The sequence below is a fragment of the Acipenser ruthenus genome, chromosome 19 (genome assembly GCF_902713425.1).
Source record: "Acipenser ruthenus chromosome 19, fAciRut3.2 maternal haplotype, whole genome shotgun sequence".
Classification (NCBI taxonomy): Eukaryota; Metazoa; Chordata; class Actinopteri; order Acipenseriformes; family Acipenseridae; genus Acipenser; species Acipenser ruthenus.
In genome coordinates, this window is record NC_081207.1 from 29,505,528 (window position 1) to 29,533,369 (window position 27,842).

Consider the following 27,842-nt stretch of genomic DNA (forward strand, 5'->3'; position numbering starts at 1 on the left):
CGCGGTGAGCCGAGGACACCCCGGCCGATCTAAACCACCCCCCCCAGGCGGCGCTCGGACAATTGTGAGCTGCCCCCTGGGAGCTCCCGTCCACAGTTGGCAGTGGAATAGCCTGGACTCGAACCGGTTAGGTCCAGGCTATAGGGCGCATCCTGCACTCCACGCGGAGCGCCTTTACCAGAATGCGACACTCGGGAGCCCTCATCTAACTGGCAGTCATGTGTGAACACACCTGCATAGCTTTTTGTACCTTATGTCAGGTTAGCTCAAGTGATTTAAGGAGGCAGCACAAAATAACTTGCCACATTTTTGTTTTGAAATGACATTATTTTAAAGGGTGCGGTGTATTGTAAAAAATGGGGGGGACACTAGAAATACAGAATTAACTTATTATGATGATATGTCTAATAAGAAAGTAGTCTACTTTTTCAATTTTTAACAGCGCAAAAGTGCGTTTGTCCCTGAAGTGCCAAATCTACTGTACATACTGCGCTGTGCTCTCCCATTCAAATCACGTTGCTGTTTGATGCATTAGTATCCAAAATTGCATTTTCAATAACTTGGTAACAACCATTAGCTTTTGATGTTTATGTCAGAGCCTTCCCTGACCCTCCCTGGGCACTTAGCCATTCAGTTTCACTGGGGCTAATAAGAGATTCATTGATATCAGATTGGGAGGCTGTCTGAAACACCACAGACCTTTCTTTTTCATGGAGATTTCCAATGTTTTATTTATTTATCTTTTTAATGCATTGTAAAGACTACGATATTGTATGTTTAGGATTTTAGCAAACTCTAAAGCAATACAGTAATTGTGTGGAGCATGTTTAAAGCAGCATGTTTATCATGATGGTAAAATGTGGGCCTATTACTTTTTCCAACAGTTTCTTAACGGAAAGTGTTCAACTAGAAGAGTTTTTTTTTATTCTAATATGGAGAAGGACTTCCTGGCAGGTTGCAGGAAGACAAATAACGAGTGGATTCAGTAACAATCAGGTTCCTTGGTGTTTAAAATACAGAAAGACCTTTTCACAGTATGTAATACACCGCTTGAAATTAGCTGGAGAGGTTGTTTATGTGATTCAGCAGATTTGCTTTGGGATGTGCTTCCCTACACAACCTTTTTTATTCCACAGAGACCCTGCTTTTAATCATTTTTCCACAGTGTTTTCAAACCTGTTTCCATGCAGGCAAATTGTATGCAGAAAAATAAACCATGCTTGCGGTAATCTACTGAAGAGAGATAAAATACATAAACCTCAAAGACGATCACAGCTGTTAAATATATCAAGATCCTCGTGTTTTTTTTTTTTAGTGGTTCGCTCAATGGCATGCGCTTCTGAGAATCTGTGGAACACTTTCAGTATTGTACAGTATTGCAGCTTGTTAAAAAAATGGTAAACATTGGAAAATGTGTGGTTGATACATTTGAGCTGTACAGCATTGCTGTGTTCGATTCTACAATCATGTTGCAAATTCCAACTTTACGTTTGTTACTTTTTTTTATTACAAATAATTTAATATGTGATTAATTGTATGTACAGATACATATTTAGATGTTCTGCACTGTATAGCAAGAGATTTTATTTCCTACTGTAATTATTTGTCAATATTTCCATTTCTATACACATGCAAATTGGCTTGGACAGCCATGCTGTACAGTATTTCATGAAACTCATGAACATCACTTACACCTTCATGCACAAGAGCAAAAACAGCTTCTTACCCAACAGCACCACCTTGGCGGCTCTCAATGGAACTACACCTTTTCCATAGTCTTTGCTTATATTTTGGTCATCTATACTGTAATTCTTCTTTGATTTCTGTTTTCAGGGGAAGACATTTATATCAGCTTATATGGAGCGGCAACAGACATAAACGTCCGACTCGACAAAAACTCAGTCATTATTGAAAAAACCTTTTTGTCCCTGGCCAATCAGAGAGTGATTACCATTAGTAACAGAAGTGATGTCATAGTCCACTTCCAATGGAAAGCTTTTGCTACACAAGAAGAAGAAGATCAACAAAAACTCAGGTGGGTTAACGTAAGCTTTCGGTGCTGTTTGAACTTAAAAGGGTGGAAAGTGTTATTAACCTAATTTTCATGAGAAATCTGCCTTTTTTTTTCTTTGTCTCTCTATGTGGCCCAGGGCTTCAGGGACCACATATCTATATACAATCTCACAAATGAACCAAACAGCTAGCACTGATAAATCATTTGCTTTTACTTGCATTTTAAGGAAGCAGTAACTTAGCCCTAGACGACACATCTCATTTCCAGTTATTATGCAGTATTGTATCTGGAAAACCTAAGGCACAAAGGGGCTGCATTCATAAAGCATGTACATTTAAAATCATTGTAGTTGAATGCTGTCATTGGCATGCTAATGATTTCTGAATATGACACAAGGTGTTAAAGTTCTTTTTCCAAGGTCACGAAAACAGGGACCAAGCAGAATGTTGAATTCTCTAAAAGGGTTGGGCATCTCCCGTGTAGAAACAGGAGGGCAAAAATCCTGGTCTCCAATTCTATTTTCAGGTTCTCTTCTGAACTGCAAAAGGAGGAAGACGATGACATGGACCTCTTCCTGGCAGAGTGCAGTGCTGACCCTACGCTCCGTGAGCGAATCTCTGTCCTGTCGCGCACCTTCCAGAACCGGCAGAGACTGCTGCAGGATGACCAAATGATTTTTTCTGATGACATCTTTCACATAGATCTGCTGGTTTGTAACTGCGCTTGATGATTATTATTATAATTACTATAATTATCAAGCAAATACCACCCAGCAGTAATCGCCCACGTACTTAGATTCTTCTTCTTCTTATTTGTTTATTTAGCAGACGCCTTTATCCAAGGCGACTTACAGAGACTAGGGTGTGTGAACTATGCATCAGCTGCAGAGTCACTTACAATTACGTCTCACTTGAAAGACAGAGCACAAGGAGGATAAGTGACTTGCTCAGGGTCACACAATGAGTCAGTGGTTGAGGTGGGATTTGAACCGGGGACCTCCTGGTTACAAGCCCTTTTCTTTAACCACTGGACCACACAGCCTCCTATTTACTAGTTACAGTCAAGACACCTAGTAATCCTTAAATATCCCATGCCACCGTGACCCATAGCTTTCCTTGATCCAATCATCAATTAGATTAGGGTGTTCTTTTTCACTTGGTGCAAGGCCCATTCATGAATTTACATAGTATTGATGGTACCTTTTAATTTAGTTTATTGACCAAAGATGAGAAGCTGCTTGTCATTTCTAATGGATGCTTCTTTTCCCTCTGTCATCGAACCAGTGTTACTAGCATATGTGCCACTAGAAGGCGTGGACTCTCAAGCAATACATGCCAGGGTTGTCAAAATGCAGAAACTCGAAGTACAATTGCATGACTCAAGCCTGCAGTGCTAGGATGTAGAGTCAGTGCACTGAGACATGGCACACAACATAACACTTTTAGTAGTTTATTTTGGTACGATGCAAAGTGCTTTCTGGTGGATTTCCACACAAGCCTTCTGATCCTAAATCATTTACTGATCCTCAAAATGAAAGGTGGCACAGCTGTTTGTTAAAAATAGTGAGTTGTGAACAAGCAATGCTCGGTATCGTTCAGTGAAATTATTATTATTATTATTTATTTCTTAGCAGACGCCCTTATCCAGGGCGACTTACAATTGTTACAAGATATCACATATAAATTATTTCACATCATACAGATATCACATTATTTTACATACAATTACCCATTTATACAGTTGGGTTTTTTCTGGAGCAATCTAGGTAAAGTACCTTGCTCAAGGGTACAACAGCAGTGTCCCCCACTGGGGACTGAACCCACAACCCTCCGGTCAGAGCCCTAACCACTACTCCACACTGCTGTCCAGGCAAAGGTACTAAAAATAATAGGGTTGATGGTTTTTGAGTACTATATTAAAATACAGTAAAAAAAAAAAAAAAAAAAAGATATTGCTTGGCTAACCTATTTTCTGGTTTAATCACAGGAAGGTGACATCTGGCCTAATTCAACAGCTGAAGTGAATATCATATTTAAACCAAAAGAGGCCAAGGTTTATCAGCAAACTATCTACTGCGACATTACAGGTAGGGTCAACAAGTTTGGGTGGTTTTAGCCCAGTTCTAGCACAAAATATCTGCTGGCACTTTTGTTAGTAGAATTTTTCAGCGATGCTGAGGAATAGATGAGAATGGAAACTGAAATAGTCCATTACACTCGGGCCATTCATTATTGTCTGTGGGATTTATAGTAAGCAAACGCTCACTAAAAGGAATTAACCAAGTGAACATGCTGAATTTATCTCATTTCATGATCCCTGAAAGTAGTGTTGAAGGGTTGATAACATTTGCATTAGTCACTGCTTAACTTATAATAATATTGAATGATGGTCATACAGTATTAACATTACAAGTCAAGCAGAATCCTCCTTAGTGAGCAGGTTGCAGGGAAAAATAATCACTTTTGTTGTCCTTTTAGTGCCTTATCCTTCCTCTAATAATACAGGGGGCTGGACAGTAATTGGTCACGCTACACGTAAAGGTATTTTTACCTGTATGTGAATTTCAAAACACATTGCATATTTTAAAAAAAAAGGCTCATTACTTTTTAATTGCAATGCAGTCTTAGTTCAGTTGCATCATGACAATGAATGTAATCCTGGGAGGTCAGAGCCTCAAATCTTTCCAACTCCATAAATAAGTCATTTAACTTTTTAATTGAAACCCAGCCTAATTCAGCTGGCTGCTGTTCTGGTGCCAAGTTATTAAGGTTTTCCCCTGATATCCAAATTACCTTGGTTCCAGATCAGCATAGCAACTAATTATTCAGTCTTGGTTACTGTGATCTCCTTTTACCAAGAAAACCCTAAAAAAAAAAAAATAAAACATGCTCCTAGATCCATCTGATCGCATCATGCCTCCATTGCAGGTTTATTATGACAGAAGTTGCTAGGTTTTTGGGATGAAGACCTGCATGTTCAAGATCACAGAAGCATTTTGCATGTAACATCTAGACAGAATAGAGTGTTGTCACATTTCAGTAGGTGTCTGGCCCCTCGGCTCATTAATACCTATGCTCCCTACCGTGGACAAGTCTACTTTCCTACCCATATTGGATTAGTATTGTACCGATTCAGTATAGATATACAGTTATTTAGTGAAGCTATGTAACAAACCAATGGCAATAGAAGCCGGCTGCTGTTTCAGTGTTTCTGTTGTCGCATTGTCCCAGCACCAGACGCCAGACACAGTAGTTTTTTTAATCTTGATTTTTAATCTTAAACAAGAATCCAAGGTCAGATCGGATTAGTTTAGGCAAGGCTATCCACCTCTAACTGAAATCTAATTTGGCTTTCAAACACATTCCCCTAGGTCGTGAAACTCGTCTGCCCCTCCGGGTAAAAGGGGAGGGCATTGGAGCCAAACTGCTGTTTAACTTCGACCAGCTGCACGTGGGGAACATCTTTGTTGGATCGAAACACAGCTATGAGGTATTGCATTGGCAATAGCCTCTACATTTCCTGACTGTTTAATTTCCTAACTGTTTAATAACTATGTGTGTTCTCTATCATGCTGTATTGTTGTTTTAGAAATGGCCACCAGGGGGATGCGACTGTAATTTCTACAACTGTTACACCCCATGGGATTCTGCACATACTCATTTTGCTTTTAAATCTGCAGCAAACAAATATATATATATCTGCAAGCAAAAAAAGTTGAAATTCTGCGAGAAATCTGCAATGTATTTTATTTTAATTGTTTAAGGGATTTGTTTGCATTTTACTTTCTGTACATCACTGGAACTCTTCACTGTTCTAAAAATCATATCTTTTTTTTTTGTAAAACGTTCTGCAGTACCTTCCATTACATTTGGTGCAACACAACCACAAGTAAAGGGAAAGCCTCTGTGCAAAATCATTTGAAGAGCTACCTAGTGGTCATGTTTTAAACCACTTGACTTCAGAAATACAGATTTTAGAAATGCAGTAGTTGGTTTTGCTGGAATAGTTGGTATGCATGGTAAATAATAATATAAGCAAAAACAACAGAGAATGATTGGGAATACACAGACAGAAACTGACTATGTCACCCATTGTTAATTTTTTATAAACATAATAGCTAACGTATTACCCTGTAGATGTACACTAAAAACATGCTTGGGGTGTTTTTAAAAGTGGAATGTGAGTATCTACAATAATCAGTGATTGATCACCCTGCACGCTAGCATCCATACATTTGTAAGAACACATCAAGCTGATCAGAATGATCTACGACATGCCAAACTTTAATCACTACTCTGCCTGGGGCACTCGAGTATGAATTTTCCAATGCAGGGTCAATTCCTTTAAGTATAGTGATCATCAGTGATCATGTTCAGCTTAACATTTCATTAGGCTGCTGCTAGCTGTGGTATATAACCTATTCACTAAGCAATAGCTTGTCAGGTATTTAATTAAGTTCAGCTTGGTGTTCACGAAACATTTCTGTTGTTGGCTTCTTTAACAGCCTTAAAGTTTCATAAATACCACATTTTATTGAATATGGTAGTAGATGACCACTGATTTCCAAAGCGAATGGCCCAAGCATGGGATCGAGGCTTCATTGGAAAATTAACTAAGGTTTCTAAATATTTTCTTTTAATAGTAATTCCAAGAAATTACCTTAAACCAGTCCTTAACATGAGTTAAATCCCCAAAGTAGAAATATGTGATTTCTATAACACATTGGTCTTGCAAATAATGATTATTTTTATATATACTGTATATATAAATTAGGGGTGGGCATCGATATGAAAATTGTATATTGATATCGTGCACATATTTCTATATCGAAAACAGAAAAACACAATTGCAATATGAAACATATACACGTTAACAGATATTTGCATAAGAAAAGCAATAATTTACTTTAACTTAGCTTTGCTTCACAATATCCACAACATCTTCTGGATTAATCTTCTTTGCATATAAATGCACAACAGACATCTAAAAGTATTAACTACAGTGTCATGCTGAATGCTGCATTATTTTGATGTTTTAAAAGTACATCTCATTTATAATGCCGAAAGTTCACATTTTCAAATTACATTAATATCAGTGTAATTAATCGCATGGGAAAAAATGCAGTGAACCACACTGACGCATGCGCATATCTCAGAATAATCCCAATGGTGCTTAATTAATGCAGCATACAAATAGCGTTTGGTACCTTGTGAGCACGTTCTAATTGGAAGAAAAAAAATGATATATACATATATCAAATTACACCGTGTAACAATTTTTTTTTTTTTTTTTGGTTCCTGGGTAGTTATTATATTGAAGTGTTATTTCCTAATTGCTTATGCCTCAAAAGTACAGAAAATGGCTATTATTCCCCACAAACTTTGCTTTTGTGACCAGGACAGTGATATTTTGAAATTTACCTATTTTCCAGAACATTCCAGATAGATTCAGTGCTGAGTAAACTTGGAGTAACTTCTAGAACTTTCTAGAACTTTCCAGTAATATAAATAGTAGTATAAATACAGGGGCCTTAAGCCCACCAGTTCAGTTTAGTTCCAGCTGCCTAAGTGGATACATAGCTGCATTTTTCTGAGATGGCATCAAGGTCATAGGAGACTTCAAAATGGTGGCATTCCTGATGGGTCTCCAAGGCGGTTTTACCAAGTTTCCCTGCTATCTTTGCCTTTGGGACAGCAGGGACACCAAGGCGCACTACCACAGGCGGGACTGGCCACAGCGGACCGAGTTCTCTGTGGGGAGGAACAACGTCAAGTGGGAGCCACTGGTGGACCCCCGGAAGGTGCTGATGCCACCACTGCACATCAAATTGGGCCTTATGAAACAATTTGTCAGAGCTCTAGATAAGGAGTCGGCAGCCTTCAAGTACCTTCAAGACTTCTTCCCTAAGCTGTCTGAGGCAAAGGTCAATGCTGGTGTCTTCGTCGGACCACAGATAAAGAAGATCCTGGAGTGCAATGAATTCCCCAAGAAGCTCACTAGTGAGGAGAAAGCGGCTTGGAACAGCTTTGTCGCAGTGGTTCGGGGCTTCCTGGGCAATCACAAGGCCGGAAACTATGTGGAGCTGGTTGAGACTCTGGTGAAGAACTATGGCACAATGGGCTGTAGGATGTCCCTCAAAGTCCATATCCTTGATGCTCATCTTGATAAATTCAAGGAGAACATGGGAGCGTACTCGGAGGAGCAAGGCGAGCGCTTCCACCAGGATATACTGGACTTTGAACGCCGCTACCAAGGACAGTATAACGAGAACATGATGGGAGACTACATTTGGGGGCTGATTCGTGAAAGTGATTTACAGTATAATCGTAAATCTCGAAAAACTACTCACTTCTAAATCTTTTGTAGTCATTTTTGTATTACTTTAGTATAAATACATGTTAATTTGGATTCATATGTTGTTTTTTTCTGACTTTATGTGAACGAAAAGATACAAATTTGCCCGTTTTCTCATTGGAAATAGGTAAATTTCAAAATATCACTGTCCTGGCCACAAAAGCAAAGTTTGTGGGGAATAATAGCCATTTTCTATACTTTTGAGGCATAAGCAATTAGGAAATAACACTTACTACCCAGGAACAAAAATTGTGTTACATAGTGTTATTAAATTTTAAGTTAGTTTATGTACTTTTTTATTGCAGCATGGGAACATTATTGTTGAGTTGACTTATCAAGGGAACTGCTTTTTTAAGGACATTTCATTAAAGATTCTGTTCCTTGAAATCTTAGTCATGAATAATCCAGAGCAATCATGTACTGTATAATTTATAATTGATTATATTAGCACTAGTGGTAAGAATAAAGCTGAACTGACACATTTTATAAGATAATTAAATACTGATTAAAAACTCCATCCATTGGGGTGTTTTTTGAAAAACAAAATCAATGCTTTCAAATAATTAATGATGATTTTCCAGTGCTGTAACTCGGCAGAAAGGACACAATTAAAGGGAGGCAGTCATCCAGAAAATGGGCGTGTAGCCTCTGAGTACATAAACCACAGAAGTATTACAAATTATGTATATATTTCAAATTATAAATAATACAGTTTCCCAGAGATATGTAATTGCATGCATACAAAATTATAAACTCTACTTCATAAACACTCAATCAAAAGATATATACTAGAATTATGGGAAAAAAAAAAGAATATTGGACACTATTTCTATATTGGAAGGCACACATTATTATTTTACATTGGGTTTAATGGAATACATTAGTCCTGCTGTTTTAGACCACTGGATCCTGCTGTTCTTATAGCCCTCTCTACCTCCACCCTTTATTGCAATGGCCATCTCGATCGTTTCCCTGTGTCTCAGGCCATTCTGTCCAACAAAGGGGACATTGATGCCATCTTCAGCTTGGTGCCCCCCTCCTCTGCCCTGGGCTCCTGCTTCTCCTTCAACCCCAGCGAGGGGGTGGTGCTGCCTGGGGGCTACCAGGCCATCGAGGTCTCTTTCTCCTCCAGCATTCTTGGAGACTTCCAGGAGGAATTTTTCTTCTCCATAGACGGCAATCCGCAAAACATCAGTGTTACGTTCAGGTGAGGCAAGACTCGCATTTACTCCAGTGCATAGTGTGCGCCATGTTTTGGGGAAAGGAACAAAAAACAACACTATTAATATACTAGTTAGATGTAAGCCTATTCATCCCTGTTGACCAACGCTTGTCTTGTTGATATCTCTATATGGAGTCAATGGTGTTATAAATATTAAGTTAAATAGTGCTCTGAACGATGAGAGTAAAGTACTAAACCTCTCTGAAACAGTAGAAAAGGGGTTTTATGAACTTCAAACTTGCTTTTATTCATTAAAAAGATCTTATAAAATAGTTCCTAAAACAGTCCTTTAAAGTTTTTTAATAGGATTTAATGTTATCTAGTACTTTTTTCTATTACTTACTGAAGCTTTTTTTAATTTCCATAAGAAAAAGAACATCTTTGAATACCAGTCTGACAAGGTATTCCTGCTGGAAGCTAAGTGCATTCTTTTGCACTTCAATTCTGTTGTACATTTCTCCCTTTAATGTACGAAGTCTTTCACCGTCTATTTAAGTGAAACTTCCTTATTAATCATGAAAGATTGGCTGTCCGTAAGCTGTAACTTTTATTCATTTTCAATTGTTTTACTTTTTTTGTAGAATTTTTTTTTCCAGCATTTTCATGATTTAAAGACCTTGCAAATTATGATAAATGGAAGTGGTGCCTCTAAATCTTCATCTATTGACACTTTCACCTTGGTTGAGATCCATTCTCATTGAAAGCCACTGAGTGTAGCTACTGCTCCTGTCAGCCTTGGAACGGTCAATGATTTCTATTTTTTTTTTTCTTTCTCAAGCAGTGACCTTCACACCTTTCCTGACGCATTGCTAATTGTTGCAGTGGCACATTTGTCGAATCTGCACATTTCTAAGATCTGCATATTTCCTTTAACAGGGGCTGCGTCATTGGACCCACTTTCAATTTCAACCTGCCTGTACTTAACTTTGGAGATGTCTCCTTCGGTGAGTTTATACACTTTTTCTGTAACATTTGGCAAAAAATGTTGAGACAAAACATCTGAATTGTAAATGTGTAAATAAATACAGCACTTACTGTACAGTAGTGCTACGCACACTAATGACATCTTAATTTTATGTCGTAGGTTTTCCACACACATTGACATGCTGCCTTCATAACACGTCTCTGGTGCCCATGACCTTCTACCTGCGTGTCCCTGCAGACGGTAGTGAAGACACTTGTGTGACGAGTTCAGCCCTGGTCTCAGACACCAATCGAACCATGTGGAGGGGCAGTGACCAAGCTCTGAGTCCCAGGGAGTTCACTGTGACTCCTAGCACTGGAACCATACGATCACAGGGACTCATGGATGTTCAGGTAACGAGTAAACTGCAAGTAAAACACAACAGCTGAATTTTATAGGTGTTACACTAGCCTATATAACGGAAATCATCCCACTTAAAAAAAACTAACCATCTGACCCCTTCATGCTCCTTTTTGTGAAAAATGTATTACTTTAGTTTATTAGGAATTTAAATTGACACGTTATGACCACACAGTTAATACAATAGCAGCTGTGTTAAGAATATGAAACATCTGTTTAGTACCAACCAGGACCACTACTGGTAACTTCAGCGTCTTTATATTGATGTCTCTGTGAAGTGCCTCCAAGCAAATCTTTCCCAACTTGTATCCAAGGAGAGCTGCAATATCACCCTATTTATTATTTGTGAATGTGTTTTAAATGTACTCCATGCTTGATAAGAACATTAAGCTCTCTTCACCTCATCTTGAAGTGGGCTCCAGGGTTTTCCCTTCTGTTTATCTGACTCAGATTCCCCGCGTTGCTCTCTTCAACAGGGTTTTTGCTCTCACTCATCAGCTGACTGCTCTATGAAACAGAGCTCTATTTCATAAATATTTTCCAGACTCCTCAAAACCACTGACAACAAATCTCCAGCTCCATTCACTTAAATGACACAGAAATGTCATGGCTGCACTTCAGAATGACTTTGGTCCTAAGCTCCGATAGCAGCATGGCATGTTAGCTGGAGAATGAGTCTTTAGGGTTGCTTTAAGCTTTCACGATGTACGGTCATTATTATATAAAAACTGTGTTACCAGATTTGATTTACTTACAGCTGCTACAAATACATTCTCAGGCAATTTATCAACTGTTCCAGCTTGTAGTTTCTTTAACTTTTTCCTTTTAAAAGATGTAGCTGTCAGGACAATCTAATTCCTCACATCCAAACTCAAAATTGCTTTTAAGTAAGGATTTGTAAATTGTGAATATGCTGACAGGGAGATTGATTGTTTTTTTTTTTTTAGATTTGTGTTAAGAAGTTGCATCTATGACAAATATGAACACTTTCCAATATTAAATAAGACAGAGATGATGGCAACATTTAAATTGCATTATAGAAAAATTGCTATTTACAAATGGCAACATCTTTTTTTGTAATAAAGGCAAAACAAAGTGACGCAGTGTTTTCTCATAAGCATTCCTGTTTATCGTCTCTTTTTCCACATTACTGTACGTTATTATAAACAGAGCCACACATACTGAAGAGAGTATGTAATCACAGTGGTTTATTGCTGTCTTCCGCATAAACCCTCAAGTGAATTGCTTCCTTGTGTAACATTTTTTTTTTTCTTTTCAGTTTTTCACTTTAAACCTGCCATTATTCTAAATGCATGTGTTATGTTAGCTGTAGGATCCGGGTTTGTTAATATTATTATTTTTATTTTTTAACTTGCCTGGAGAAAAAGATCTGTGTTGCGATCTAAACATCCATCACTGAATCCTATTAAATTAGACATTTAGAAGTAATGTAATGAGATATTTAATGTGCAGGCGGGGGAGGGAGAAGCATCTCAAATGCATTCAACATTATAGGCATTTAACCTAGCTGCAGAACATATTATAATAATAATAATAATAATAAAATTTTAGTACCATCTTCAGAAGTACACGTATCATTCCTGCTTACTGAAGTATCCCCTTGTGAAATGTGTCACCCACTCTTAAACCTTGTTTGCTGTACCTTGTCTCTCCCAGGTGACTCTGTGCTCCAACAGAGTTCAGAGGTATGAGTTCGCCTTGGTGGTGGATGTGGAGGGCATTGGGGAAGAGGTTCTGGCTCTCCCTATTGTTGCAAGGTAAACATTTACTACAAATGTCATATGTACAGTATATAATGTCACATGGTCACAATTGACCTGTTTTATACATATTAAGTCTCTGCCTTACAAATCCACAAACACGTTGTAAAATAGACAGACAGTTGGATCCCTGTTCTGCTTGGTAATAGGGGCCATGTCCATGTTTTTAATGGCTTGTTTTCTAGGTGTGTTGTTCCTCCGTTGCGTGTGGTGACTCCAGTTTTGGAGTTTCGAAGATGCTTCCTCAATTATCCTTATCACCGAACAATTCAACTGGCCAACGACGATGACCTGCCTGCATGCTATGGTTTGCTCCCACAGGTCAGTTTTTTTTAACATGCAGCATTTTGTTAAAGTCGTACATTTGATCTTAGTTCAGCTGCTTTTCAAAACCTGAGAAGGAATGTGTACAGTAAGTATCACTGTAGCTGAGGGATTTGACACAAATTCTTCCTACACTCACACATAACTAAATGCATTCAGTCTTTTTTATTATTTTTATGAACAGACCAAAGAGGCTGAGCAATTTGAAGTCTACATTCATAAAATAACAACATAGTTAACTGTAAAAAACACAGTAAGACATTGCATCACAATACTGTTGTCTGAATGCTCTCTTGGTTAATTTGTGCATCTTCCGTTTGGACCTGAGAAAGCCATGGATACACATCATAACCGACTATACTGCATTGTTTTTCTTTTGTTTTTCTTTTCTTTTTTCTTTTGAGGTGAAGAATACCTGGGTTCTATTCTAAGACAGGGATCTACAGTATCTATACTATATTAACAACTTTGGTTGATAAAGTTCATCACCAAGTTGTAGGCAAAGTGTATTCAACCTTGTTTTATATCCTTGAAGTCATTGAGAATGTTAAAACTTACAGCCAAAGCAGGAGCAGAGCCTTGTAACTGCAACTGTTTTGCAAGACATTTTGGGAGTAGAAGTGGACATATTGGGAGTTTGGATCTTCAGAAAAGAAAAATATGAACACCATGTGTTTCTGGTTTCTTGGTGTACTGTAGGTCTATGAGGAGAACTCTGCCTTGCTGTACTCCAGTCCCCAGCCCAGAGGTATCATTGAGCCACACTCCACACTGGAGATCCCCCTGGTGCTGCAGGCTGCTCTTGTTGGAAGGCTGGACGTGGTGGCAGAGGTTGTCGTCTTTGGCAGTGAAGACCCACCGCTCGTACGTTTCTAAATAGGACTCCTTCAGTCTGCGTGCTTGGGTTTATTTAGTTTTAGTTTTTTAATTTCAGCGGTTTAAATGATTTTAAACATGCTTGAGCTTGTTCCTCTGATTATGCATGTATTTATAGTGAAATGAATTTAAAAAAAACAAGCGCATTTCAGTTAAAAAAAAAAAAAGTGGGTTCATGTAGGAAAAGTTCTTGACTGCAAAAACAAAAACGTGATTCATAATTTATTCATTCTGCTGCACAGAGCATAAGAAATAGAAAATCAGAAAAGTCAGGAGGCAGTATCATGTTTAACAAAAAGAGTTTTGCGGTTATTTATATAACAATGAAGAGGGACGAGACAGCTGTACCAGCCTCTCGCAGCAATGAAGTAGAATATCAGTATCCAGTACCATCTGTACTGTAGGAAAGTTAAAAAAATAAGTTGAGTACCACATGCTGGACAACAAGCAAGGCTTAGAAATAAGTTTGTCTTCAAAGTGTTCATTTCAAGTGTGAATAATAACGCTTCAAATGAAAACGAATTTAGCCAGAATATCCAGTTTATTTTGCGTGTCTGTATACCCCCCTGAATTGACTGTCCCTTTCCCACATTCCCAGGAGGTGCTCCTGTCCTGCATGGGAGAAGGACCTGTAGTTCATGTCAGTTGCATAGATGTGGACTTTGGGAACATCCCAGTACTGACAGACGTATCCAGGACACTGCAGCTGTCTAACCAGTGCCCAATCCCAGCCCACTTCCTGGCACAAATGGTGACTATTTCAATCGTAGAACACACTCTTAATCATTAAGCATGTATTTAATTACTTGTGGGGTTCACTGTAATTCTTTGCTAGACTAAGCTCATTATCTTACTTGGGGATCTTCTATAATTTAAGCCTTACATTTTTATTAATTTTAACTAATTTATATTTGTAATGAATTAGCTAATTAATTAATCTACTTCATTCTGTATATTTATAGTGGAAGCTGTGTAATATTGGCAGGTTGGATATGGGACTAAACTTTACAGGATGACCTCTTATGGAGCTACTGCCAGTCTCTGCTTTAGACTTTGACCTGCAATATAGACATTCTTCAAGTATGGTGTCTCCACCTAATCCATTATTCCAAAAACTTTTTTTCCATAACATTCATTTTCTCTATAGGCTGCAATTGGCTGAACATCTAGATGTTTTCTGCTATTGTTTTACACCATGATCTCCTAGGTCCTGGTCTTTAGCTCTTGGCACTAAGCCTTTTGATTTGTAACATATATCCACTTGCCGAAAAGCAAAGATGGCAGTTTATTTCTGATTTATATCATCTTTTTAACATAAGCTTCTTTTCTACTTTAAGGCAATTTGTTAGTCTTGATCGCTCAGACTTGGTTTTATTAAGTATTATGTAATAGATTAAAATACACCCATCCATCCCTGCCATTTTTTTCTATTCCTGATATTTTATACAAGTTGCTATATCTGCCAGTGCTCAGTTTAATTTAGATTTTTTTTTAATATAAAAAATGTTCACATTCTGTTCTTGGAGTTAATCTACTTTTGCATTTACGTGCAGAGATTCTACAATTGATTCAATCCTGTTTAGACACTTCTATTATAAGCGAAAGAATCTAATACATTCTGCATGCAGAATACAGTATTGAAGACATTTGCATATAAACAGTCCAGTTGGTACAGTGAGTGATTTATGTGTCCCAAAGAGGGTAGAGAAAACTCTCCTTGAGATTTAGTTTGAGATTTCAGAAGGTTTCGCTATTTTAGAGATTACCTTTATCTTGGAGGCAGTGTGGTATAATCATGTAAAGTAAAGGACTATAAGCTTGGAGGCCATGGGTTTAAACCTTGGGCAAGTTATTTGGTGTCCTTGTGACTAAGTTCCACACCATTGCCTCAGGTTTGTTGATGTTGATTCACTGTAGTAGGGCTGTGCAAGGTGAATTATTTCTAAATATACATTTAAAAAAAACAAAAGCTCTCATTTTTTAAATCCCAAAGTGATTCACACTTCTATTAGCACTTTGCTTAATGCATCTAGTTCATCACTCCATACCCTCTTAAGCCACAGTTAAGGCATGAGAAAACATGATGGGTGACCCCATGTAATGTAGAACCCAGTTTATGGATGGTGTTATTGAACACATACACTCCCTCCATGGTCCAGACCACTCAATGATGGTAGGATACTAACCAGCGCATTGCAGAGCTGGGCTGTCATTCTCAGAATCATTGATCCGAGTTTGTATTTGGAATTTATCACAAGTACTGTTTAAAGATTGAGAGGATCAGGTTTGAATGTAGAAGATGTAGATCTGAAATCAATAAGGATACTATATTGACACTTAATAGTGGTTCAGACTGTGTTGACAATGTTGTTGTTGACAGTGCTCGACAAAGTGTTAAGGCTGATTCATACTTCAGTGGTGGGACTGTCGCTGAGGGCGGTTTCCAGTCTCTCTAATCCACATCTCCCCCTACAGTCCCTACATTCCCAACCAATTGCTTCACAGAAGGCTCTTGAACCCTAATTATAACTTTTTTAGTTTTAGTTTTTCACATGAGGAACTTAGAAAGCTCAGTGGCATTTTGCTTTGCTTAACCTGAAATGTTAATTTGTTATAGCTGCCTGGCAAGAAAATGACATTACAGAGTTCTGTTTTTTTTTTTCTTAATAATCTGTGCTTCTGTAACTGTCTAACACAACTTTTTCTTCTTCGTTTCTGGCAAGGAAATGTAAACGATGAAGCGAGAACCCCGATACTAGCGTACTCCCGGATTTAAAAAGGAAGCCCTTAACTGATGCAGTTCAAAGCAATGAAGAGAATAAAACAATTGTGTTGCATGCCTGATCAGATTATTGAAATCTCACTCTGTTAGGTGTTCAGCCAGATATCTGTTTTTATCTATCCAGAGATGAGTTGCTGAGGCAGTTTCATCACATTCAGCACAACATTTTTTCCTATTGACCTCTTGATACTTTTCAAAGATTGAAAAATGTGATCTATGGTACACAGTTGAAATAAAGATATTTTACTGTGTAACAAAATGAAACCTCCCTCAGCTAAAAGTAATTCTATTTTTCTTCCAGAATTAGAATGCAGGTGTTAACACACAGCACCATTAGCAGTGTAAAGCGGTCCGATTTTGGCATTGCATCCTTAATCAGGAGCAGTTTGTGTAGTGTAGCTGTTTCTTCACCTAAGTTCATCTGGTTTTCTTGGTTCAGTCTTGAACCCACAACAACTTTCGACTCACTTAAAGTGCTGTACTATAAATTAACTGGCCAACAATATTCTACATGTACAAAAACTAGCATGTTAGAAGAAAGGGAATAAATAAATAAATAAATAAATAAATAAGAAAGCCAGACAAGAATGTACTTTGCAAAAAATACTGTTTAATTATGTATAAAGGGTTTTGAAATATATAAATTTTAAACATATTGGGGCAATTTCCATCCTGTGCATAGAGCAGTAGAGCACAAGTAAAAAAATAAAACTTGTTGATGTTTGATAGCTTTGCTTTTGCAGTTCTCCTACCTAAAACTGCACACGATGACATCTCTTACTCAATAAGAAACTACACACAGCGTATTTACTTTTAGTTTACGCTCTCCAAGAGGCACCTGTGAGTGTCTCATTACTGTAGTCTGTAAAGCTTGCTGCAATCTGCCTAGATGCTCCACAATAAGCAATTAGTCTGCTTGATTTGATAGTTAGCCAAGATAATAAAAAATGTTGTTAATTAGTACACTCTACAGTAACAGAAGCTCACAGCAGCACAATGTTTACAGCTTTGTTCTAAAGGAGGCCATTCTTTGTACAACGACTTTCGCAGGGTTTATAAGCTTCACTACAGAGGTGACCTGTCACTCACACGGGTAATCTCCCAGTGCCTTGTGACTTACCTCACAGTGCATTTAAAAGAAATTGTTTGTTTCTAAATATTTTTTAGGTATACTGTATCTGTTCCCATTTGTACAGCTAGCTACTGACCTGTTGGCACGGTTGTAAATTCTAAACCTAATACATGAATTTACTAGTCCATTTAGGTAATTACGTTTTCTCGGTAGGACCTCTTATCCGCTCATTCAAAATATGGGAACATACCATATGCTGTTTTTTGGGGTAAATTTCTATGAAGGATTGAAACTTGTGATTGAGTCATTAAAGATGTTAAGAACTGGATATTGCTAGATTTATATTCCAATTTAAAACGGAAACATGATTAGTGAAAGACAGGGTGCAGGGTGCTGTGAGAGTTAAGGCCTCCAGCAGTAGTCTGCAGATTTTCTTCCCAACCTAGCCTTTATATCAAGGAAGAACTTTTGTGATTTATATTTATAATTACAGTAAAGTTCAGCCGAGTGAAGAAATAACAGCTCTTGATAGGAACCCGGCACAGCTGGAAGTCTTGTGGTGTTCTATTCATTTTCAATCAGCCCTTCCTGAAATGACAATTGAAATTGGATGTATTGGAAGGATACACATAGCACATATTTATAGAAGTGTATAGTTTTATGGTACTTGAAACCAACCTGGTAAAATCATTGACACTTGGATATCAAATTACCTAATGTATGCAACATTAATTGGAGGAATGAGGGGTGAAGTGCATAATTTGAGTTGTACTGAACAGCGATGCTATCAGACAGACTTGCCTTACTATCATTGGGTGGTTATAGAAGGCTCTATGAATTACTCATTTTATTGCATGAGTGGAAAACCACACAGGTTACTATAGCATGCAATATGCAGACCCTAAAAAGAATCACTGGCATGATTGTGCTTACCTGGCCTCATCAGCATATCTCTCATTAATCTGGCCCTTAGCGGAGCCTGGAGAGAATAAATACTGTGCTAGGAAAATTCCCTCCTTATGAATTTAAAAAGGAAGAATTGAAGGCAAATTGCTAAAAGCTGTGGGGATCTAAAATGGGCTGTGCGTAGGTGGATGGCAAACTTGTTTACCATTTGTTCTACAGCGATTTAAAAATTAGAATAATTATCTATTTTTTAAATCTCATTTCATGAATTATTTTAAATGTACGCATTAGGGTAGGAAAAACCAAACTTAAATATGTTATCTTTCATAGTGTCCTGGCGATGGTACAGCAGATTAGAAGCAACACATCATGAGAGTGTTCCTTCCGTTCATGCAATTAAATCACTTAGTTGTTCTCTGTTGCTTTTAAAACCATCTGTTTGTGTCTATTCCCAATAGGAAATTAAAAAAGAGGTGTTACAGAGAGATGTTTTTTCACGTTAATAGTGTAGCATATAAATGGGCCATTTTTTGTGAGTTCTATGTATGAAAAAATAAATAAATCTATTGCTGATAAAAAAAAAAAAAAACATAAACCAACAGAAGGTTTCCTTAGTATGTCTGTACTGTGCAGAGTATCACTTAGATATCTAACACACATAACACTCAGGGTTTCGTCCTTATACATTATACACAATATAATATATGAATTATTATATTTATCGTATGGATTGATCCAGTAGTTTGATATGCCATTTTGAATGTAAGCGATGAAAACAAAAAGTGTATCCAGAGAATTCAAGCCATAGATTTAGTGTTTAGGAACCCTAGTTTAGAGTTTACTGCATGGAATAACCTGAAATGTCCTGAAGGTGAAACTATGGATATATAAATGATTGCTACTAAGCATATATTGGCAATTTATATTGGCTGCCTCTCCATATTGCCGTCAGTGCATTCTGTATTAAACAGAGCTTCCCTGCACAGACGTGCAGTAAATTCTTATTAGAAAATGTGGCATGCAACAACATCTATATGGGCGTGGGAAGCAATTTTCCCAGTTATTACTTCAGTGTCTTTGCAAGTGGCTGAACTGCCCTTTGGATCAGCTAAGGTTCTTTGCTTGCTTTTGCTTCCCTGTGCGGGCTGCAGGCTCTCTTGTTCAATAGCTGATTGCTTAGCAAACATGGGCTCCCAAAGCTGTCTCCCCTTTGAATCGAGGGCAGCTTGCTTGGATGAAATAGAAACCTAAACGTGAGCCTCAAGGGTTGCTATTGCTTCGAAATGCAATGCAGATAATCCATATAAGCATGTGTTTAGTGTTGGGGTTAAGAGGGCATGTGCCTCCTGTCTATGATGATTTAGATGTACAGTGTGTTTTAGTGCTCCAGAGGCTTTGTCTGTCCGGAGGCTGGGGGAATCCTGTTCACTTAGAGTAAATGGTCATGAAGGCTAATGCTGCTGCCACATCTGACGACGTGATATGGACACTGAAGGGAGTATGCCTGTATATAATCTAAAATGATGTTTGAGTGTTACTGTAATTGCCAGGGAATGGTGCCGGTATCAAAGTCCTCTGTTATTTGAACCCCCTTCAGGTCCGCAGCAACTCGCACTGGCGATTGGAGCCCAGTGAGGGGGTGGTCCCTCCAGACGGAGTGACAGAGATCAGACTTGTGGCGAACTTAGACGACACATTGCGCTTCCAGAACAAGATACACCTGGTGATTGAGAACAGCCAAACACACACCATTCCAGTCATGGCCACTGGAACTGGCACAACCATCGTAACGGATAGACCCTTCGCTCCTGAACTCAATCTGGGGGCTCGTTTCAGGTAGGGTTTCTCTGCTGTACCTCTCTGGTTTCTACATTAGCTAGCAGATTTCAACACATTATATTATTTCATTTTATTTCCCATTGTCAGAAGGCAGCACTTCAAAGTTGCTTTGAAATAAAGCGTATGGAACAACATACATTCAAGCATGTGCTTAACAGCTAAAACAGCTACTTCTAGTTATTTGTAATGTGAACAATGTACCGTGGACATACACAGGGAGCTGTCATCCTTTGTCTCTAAATCTCCTTTTTCACGTCTCCTATTATAGCTCAGGGTCCTGCCAGTACCACTTCAAGCTAACCAACATGGGGAGGCGCTGCCACCAGCTGTACTGGATGACGGAGGGGTTCCCCCAGTTCCGCAGGCGTGGGCAGATACCCCTGGGCAGAACACAGGGCAGCAAGCTGAAGAACACCGTGCCAGAGCCACCCAGCCCAGTCTTCAAGCTGCACCCTCTGAGAACAGAGCTGCACCCGGGGCAGTCCGTCGACATGGTGCTAGAGGGATCGTCTGACACCCCTAAGGTATTCATCTGCTTTATTAATATAAGAGGATCATCAGTCTGAAGCTGGTATGGCACAGGCGCTCCAAAGTCAATCAAGGAAGTATGCTTCCCTCCTGCCCAAGCGGAGAGGCTATCCCTATTCCCATATATCCAGCTTGGCTTCACCCTTGCAAGACTGACAGTACAATTATGATGTGACATTGTGCAATAGAGATACAGCACATAGTGAGCTGTGATCGGCTGAGAATGTATCATGTAAACAAGTTGCAAACCACTGCTAATGTTGTCAGTGCTGCCAGACATGACTTCAAGACCTTATTGATTTGACTGTGACACTTTTTCTTGTGTGCAAATAGCTACATAAATAAATCAAAGCTGTACCATACTGTATCTCAGATCGTTGCACAAATCTTGAACACTATCCTATTTTCAGTGCTTCCAGATAATGGTATTTTCAGATTGCCCTATAAATGCGCCTCAACAGAAAGATAATCTGTGCTCAGGGTTTCGTCCTTATCTCCTTCTGACCTGTCTTTATCTCACACACACACACACACACACACAGGTAGTAAAGGAAACGCTGATATGCCAGGCTATCATTGGGAAACAGTCTGGGAAGGAGCGGATCATGAAAGTGGATGTCACCTGTGAGTTCATCGCACCTGTCCTGGACATTTCAAACAAACAGCTGAGCTTCTGTGTGGAAAAGGTGAGTTTCACAAAGGGTTTATTGAAGTTGCACTTACATATAACTTTTTTGTGGTATGAAGTCATCTACCTCACAGCTTCTTCACTGGATATCTGATGAAAATCCATTGCCCACTCTGTTGCTTCTGTCATCTTTATTTATTCCATTCATCTTACAGGAGCTCACCAGGCAGTGTATTTCTTCACTGGAATTCAGTCTCTCTCACTCTTTTACTCATTTATAATATCGAAGAAAGAATAATTACAGGAGACACCTGGTCATTTTAATGAAATGATGCCCACTGATTTTCTGTCTCCTTTTTCATTTGTATGCAAGCCCTATATCGCTAAAGCTGTCTACTGCAGACAGCTGCTTTCAGACCGCTTGCCAAGCCAAGTGTCAAAACTTAACATGCAAATCTATTTCTATGGCATTCTTTTATCTGAAGCTATCCCATTCATCTCTGTGCTGACAGCTTGCTTTTTGATTTAAGGGACGCGAGCGAGGTAATGCTATCTTGGATAAATAGTTAGACTGGTTCTTTGCACGCAAAAAGCTTTGTGGATCAGCCAGCATCTGGTGCACAATTTCATTGCAATTTTTTAAGTAATTCAGAGATGCCTTTACACAAGTAACAATGCAACAATTTGAATATGTTAGAGTTAAGGTATAACCACCATATGAAATCAGACCTCCTCCAAGGGGGCTGCTTAAATGAGACTCTTGTGTTTGGTAAATTCAAATGTGAATTTTACTTTTTTAAATCTGTGCAAAACATTTTAAAGGGGAGTTGATTTTAGTCATAAGATTCTTATTTTTCTCACCTTCAACAACAGCATCAATTCTAATGGTTATACCTGCTATTTTATTATTATTATTATTTATTTCTTAGCAGACGCCCTTATCCAGGGCGACTTACAATTGTTACAAGATATCACATTATTTTTTACATACAATTACCCATTTATACAGTTGGGTTTTTATTGGAGCAATCTAGGTAAAGTACCTTGCTCAAGGGTACAGCAGCAGTGTCCCCTACCAGGGATTGAACCCACGACCCTCCGGTCAAGAGTCCAAAGCCCTAACCACTACTCCACACTGCTGCCTAAAGTTCAACACCTGTTCACAAAGCTTATTCATGAGTTATTTAAAGAAAGTCTGTTTTCATGTATAAAATGTACTTTGATTTTTTCATGAATATCAAACTTTATTTTATTCATAATTGTTACAGATTTAAAAAAACACACTTGCCGGATGTGATGCTGAACGTGATACACTTTCACAGCAGTGTGCACATTAGATAAGCAGCTGTTTCTATCTGCAAGACAGCATATAACAGCTGTCTGTACAGGCTGTGTGTAGACCAATCATGATTGTAACTTTTCAAAAACCATCATAATGCTTTCAAGAAAAGGGGTAAGGCTTCTGAAGTAGTGACACAAATGACATCATAATATTCTGAGAAAGCCCAAAGGGATATTTCAATACAGCACCCTTGTGTATTGAGCATTGCACTTAACTTTCTACAAGATCCCCAGCCTTGATTGATAGAAGTGTGACACGTTCTGTGTTATGGACACACGTGTCACAGAGCTTCTGCCTTGGAGAATGTTAAACGCTTATTAAACATTTTATGTACAGTATGTTTGGTTTGATCATGTCGTTAATTAAATGCATTCTGGATTTTTAGTGAGACCTGGAGCTGAACCTAGTAAATAATGTCTGTGATCATCATGCCTCTCTTCCAGGGTCCCACTAATGTGCTGGTTCCTCAGTACAAGTCTGTCCTGCTGAAAAACGTCTCCTCGCTACCACTCAACATGCAGATGACCTTGGAGGAACCCTTCTCTATCTGTGACAAGCAAGGAGACCTCAGCCTTTCCACGTCAAAGGTACAGATTTTCAGATTTCAGGACTGCCTGATTCATGAGTTGAACTGAATAGTCATCCAGATTGAGGATAAACTGACTGTAGCTTTTCTTTACTTGCATTGTAAATAGCTGTATTTTTTCTTGAGAAGTAACATTCAATATAGGTGATATCTCCCCTACAGTCTTTATATTACTCCTCCACCTCTTTCCCCCTAGACACTTATGCTGAGTGTGGGCGAGGAGGTGGAGCTGTGGGTCCAGTTTGAGCCCTCTTACCGGAAGGATTGCTACTCGTGGGTGGCGGAGGAGTGTTTGGTATTCCAGTACCTCGAGCACCCACAGAAAGACTACATATCCCTGCACGGGGAGGTCCACTTCCCCAACCTGCACTTCTCCAGCATGGAGGTCAACTTCGGCTGCATTCTCAACGACACTGAGGTCCTGAGGACCGTGGACATGTCCAACTGCAGCCCCCTTCTTGTCAAATATCGCTGGTCCTTCCTGGTAGACGACTGGGAGAACAAGATCAGGTAAGAATATCAGTCTTGAGGGGTAGATTCGGTCAGAACACACTACGCCATTTTATGATCTGCATTATTTTCCCTGTTCTTTGTCGACATTCAATAGCATTTTCCATATGCGTTAGCAAATGTTAAAATAAGAGCTTCCCGTCTCTGAAAGTTTGATTAGCACCATAAAACATGAGAGGTAGCACAAGTATTTTTGAGCAGAGACTTGCTGTGTGTATATATATATATATATATATATATATATATATATATATATATAAACAGTGTTCATATTTTAAAGAAACTACTTTAGACAATAGTTAACTCCTGTCATTTCAGAAATTCAGATACCAGAAAATACTAGGCAAGAATTCATGGAGTGTTTGCTACATTTATTTCTCTACTGTATATTTGCCTTTCAAATAATTTGAAAAAACCCTGTTGGTTAGAGACCTTTTTTTTTATCAGTTTTCCCAAGAGCAGTCACAAATGCCATCTCTTCAAAACAGACCTGTGGCATGATTTTAAATGCGTCCAATATACATAGGCACTTTGCATTTGTCAATCAGCAGCAAAGAAAGCATTTACGGTTTAATTACTGTGATCCTGCAACAAGTCATGCCAGCAAGCACACTTTACTTAAATGAATGAATGTGTCTGAAGTGAGCTTGCACAAGCATGAGCAGGTTTGCGTTGGAAAAGCGATTGAATCATTAAAAGGAAAGCATGTTGACTTCAGGCTTGTAGGATCAAGGTTTTGTTTTAGTCCACATTCTCTGAGTGAGAGCAGCATTCATTTTATGGCACAGCCACAGAGCTTACAGCGACATGACAGCTGACATTACCAGTCGCTGACATGTCTTAGGAATGTTAACCGCAGTTAGCTTTGAACCAGAAAGTCACTTTGTTCCTAAAAGCAGGATGGATTGCTATGTGAAGCAATTTAACACATAGCCTTGTGGAATCACTCTACAACTAAATAACTTTAACTCTCAATCTACTGACACCCAGGAGCCTGACCGTTTGGTTTTTACAGACATAGGTTCAGGGTGAAGTTTCCATCAGCGGTTTCAAACCCACCTCTCCCTTTGAAACTGTTCCGTTAATAAGAGACGGCACATCTTAAAATGTCCTTAAGACATTAACTCTTTGGGCTGCAGGCAGTTGGTTGATCAGTAGACATAAACATTACAGCGTATCATCACTTGAAAGAATAAATGCAATTGCAACCTTTGACCACAGTTGGGGCTGTGTGCTAGGCAAAAACACATTAAGAGAATGTAAATAGATTTGTGCTTAAAAGGAAAAAAAAAATCCACCATAGTATTCTGTTGTTGTTGTTTTTCTTTTCTTTGTGTTTGTTTTTTTGCACATTCCTGGGAGTGAGCGAGATCTCACATAATAATTGTACATTTTACTTAAATTGCAGAGCATTGCAGACTAGCTCCTATTTAGTCAAGTGGAAGTCACACACTGGGGTTCTGGTCAGGCTGTGCACTGTAGCGTGTTGACCAGAGCACAGTGCATGAATGCAGGGACCTGCATGCTCGTGTGGGACTAACACACATACACACACGATAGACACCCTGTACAGCTCTGCTGGTAATGTAATGCAGTTGAACATAACCCAGTACTTCTGGGAAGATCTTCCATCTATGAAAGGATTATGAAGAAGCATACTGTACTTCTAAACCCTCTTGATTTTCGATTTAAAAAAAAAAATCTAAGAGTTGTTACCTGATGTCTTAGATTCCCTCATTTCGATGTGGTAAAAAAAGTGATCTTGGATTCTTAAAAAATCTATTATTGTTTCCCAATAAGCAGCCGTCTGACTCTGTTCCAGCAGTTTTTATTTTAAATTAATCCCATTCCTTTGGGAGATGCAAAGGTACAGGGAAGGAGATTTAATTATTTTCACTTTTAATTTCCCATTACAAAAAATCGACAGGGCAAGGGCCTGTTAATCTGGAGTGTAGTATATAAATCTATTTCATGTGCTGTTTTTCCTAATTTAAAGGCTTTTTTTGTAATTGAAATATCTGCTGGTTTTACATTGACATTAGTTGTTGATGAAAATGTAGATATATATATATTGGATATATATATATATTGGAGCAATGGCACTTCTCAAAGAAGGCTACAGCAGAACTCATTTGTATAAGTGTGCACAAATACATACTGTATAACAGTAAATACATTAAAAATAAATAAATACAAGTAAAAAAAAACACAATAGGATTAGAAAGCTGTTCTTAGAATAAGCAATGCAGTGGATTTATCTGCACTGTTGATGACTTGGTATTTCTCTCAACTTACTATCCCCAGGTGTCAGGAACAAGGCATGTTTGTCCAAACTGAGGAAAAGACAGAGGAGCAGGGGGAACAGACAATGAGGGGGGTGGATGACGCCATAACAGATTCAAACAGGTCAGGAGATTGTGTTCACCCCAGTCTGCTAGTATGGGAATATCACAATATCACGAGAAGGACAGAAAAGGGTCTAGAATTTATGTAATTACTTTGTAGAATAATTTAAACATAACATTAAGCCTGATCCAATGTGTAACTTCAGAATAAACATTTTGAGGCTTGTAAGTGGTGAAAGGTGTACACATCGTTCTCCACGATGCTGAAGCTACATACACAGAGAAATGCTCTTCTGTTGTGTGACCTGTATCAGATTTTGTCAGGAATTTTACACACAACAGTGCCACCTGCTGATTTTAAACCAGTTTACTTGGTTTATAAACATGTGTTCACACACATACAGCATCTTCAGTGGTAAATCAAAGAGCCGTTTACACATCTATGTTTATTAAAATATATTGACAGAGGGAAAGGTGCATTGCGACAAGAGGAACAGAATGGTTAAGTGCATATTGAGTTCTGAAGAAGTGATAATGGAATGCAGGTTTACTCAAAGAAATGACTGATTTATAATTTTATTTTTAGAGAGATCGAGGTTCCCAAACTGACCTTTGGCTATGCAGAAGAGGAGGCCAGTGAGGTGGAGAAGACTGATGCAGAGAATGAGAGAAGAGAGGGCGCGGGTTCCCCTAAAGACCTCTTGCCTTGTCTTAGCACCCACAGCCTGATGAGAGAGGTACAGGAGTTTTAATCCCTGCATATACCTTTAGATATCATATAGATTTGATCTATGTGGTGTTTCTTGCATCCACCAGTGGCAGAGTGGTGCTGGGAGATATGTTAATAAGTTATTGGTTATACTCTTGTTTACCTTATTTACTTGGAGGTTAGACATGATTCCGAGAGTAAACTTTTCCATGTAAAAAAGTCACCAAGATGTAATGACAGAAACAGCAAATGATACGAAGGGAATCTAAACAAAAACAAGAATTGATTAGTTCTGATACCTCTGATATATCACACTCATATCAAGTTGCTCTCCAAGGACAGGGTAGATAATTAAATGACTGCGTTATTCTTGATTTGTTGTATAATAGGTCCATTAATAAGTTTTTTATATATTATTATAGGTTATGAAGTCAAATATTATAGATAGTCAAATACAAACAAAATTGTTAGAACTTTATTGCTCCAGTGTGAGTTGTGTTTTTGTTTGTTTTTGTTATTTCAGCCTATAGGTTCAAGGGAAGCAGATAGACTGTCTCTATCTTACAGCCAGGATTTCACAAGCATGCCGCTATGCCAGCATCAGGATGAACATCACACCGCTGGTGTGGAAGAGGCAAGATCCATTACCCTGTTTTATATCATGGGTATTCGTTACATCTGGGTAATTCTGGGCAGCAGT

General features: G+C 38.5%; 1 protein-coding gene across 2 annotated transcripts in view; it reads left to right on the forward strand.

Moving 5' to 3' along the window:
* LOC117424076 (hydrocephalus-inducing protein-like) overlaps positions 1-27,842 on the forward strand; it is a 76,556-nt gene that overhangs the window by 18,451 nt on the left and 30,263 nt on the right. For both annotated transcript variants that reach the window (XM_058992789.1, XM_034040121.3), the window contains exons 8-26: positions 1,834-2,035; positions 2,540-2,723; positions 4,001-4,100; positions 5,385-5,503; positions 9,352-9,575; positions 10,467-10,534; positions 10,675-10,907; positions 12,592-12,692; positions 12,881-13,016; positions 13,719-13,883; positions 14,494-14,646; positions 20,253-20,491; positions 20,763-21,018; positions 21,565-21,708; positions 23,436-23,579; positions 23,775-24,088; positions 26,393-26,494; positions 27,020-27,170; positions 27,666-27,776. In XM_058992789.1, the coding sequence (XP_058848772.1) occupies positions 1,834-2,035; positions 2,540-2,723; positions 4,001-4,100; positions 5,385-5,503; positions 9,352-9,575; positions 10,467-10,534; positions 10,675-10,907; positions 12,592-12,692; positions 12,881-13,016; positions 13,719-13,883; positions 14,494-14,646; positions 20,253-20,491; positions 20,763-21,018; positions 21,565-21,708; positions 23,436-23,579; positions 23,775-24,088; positions 26,393-26,494; positions 27,020-27,170; positions 27,666-27,776 (3,146 nt within the window). The remainder of the gene's footprint in view (positions 1-1,833; positions 2,036-2,539; positions 2,724-4,000; positions 4,101-5,384; positions 5,504-9,351; positions 9,576-10,466; positions 10,535-10,674; positions 10,908-12,591; positions 12,693-12,880; positions 13,017-13,718; positions 13,884-14,493; positions 14,647-20,252; positions 20,492-20,762; positions 21,019-21,564; positions 21,709-23,435; positions 23,580-23,774; positions 24,089-26,392; positions 26,495-27,019; positions 27,171-27,665; positions 27,777-27,842) is intronic.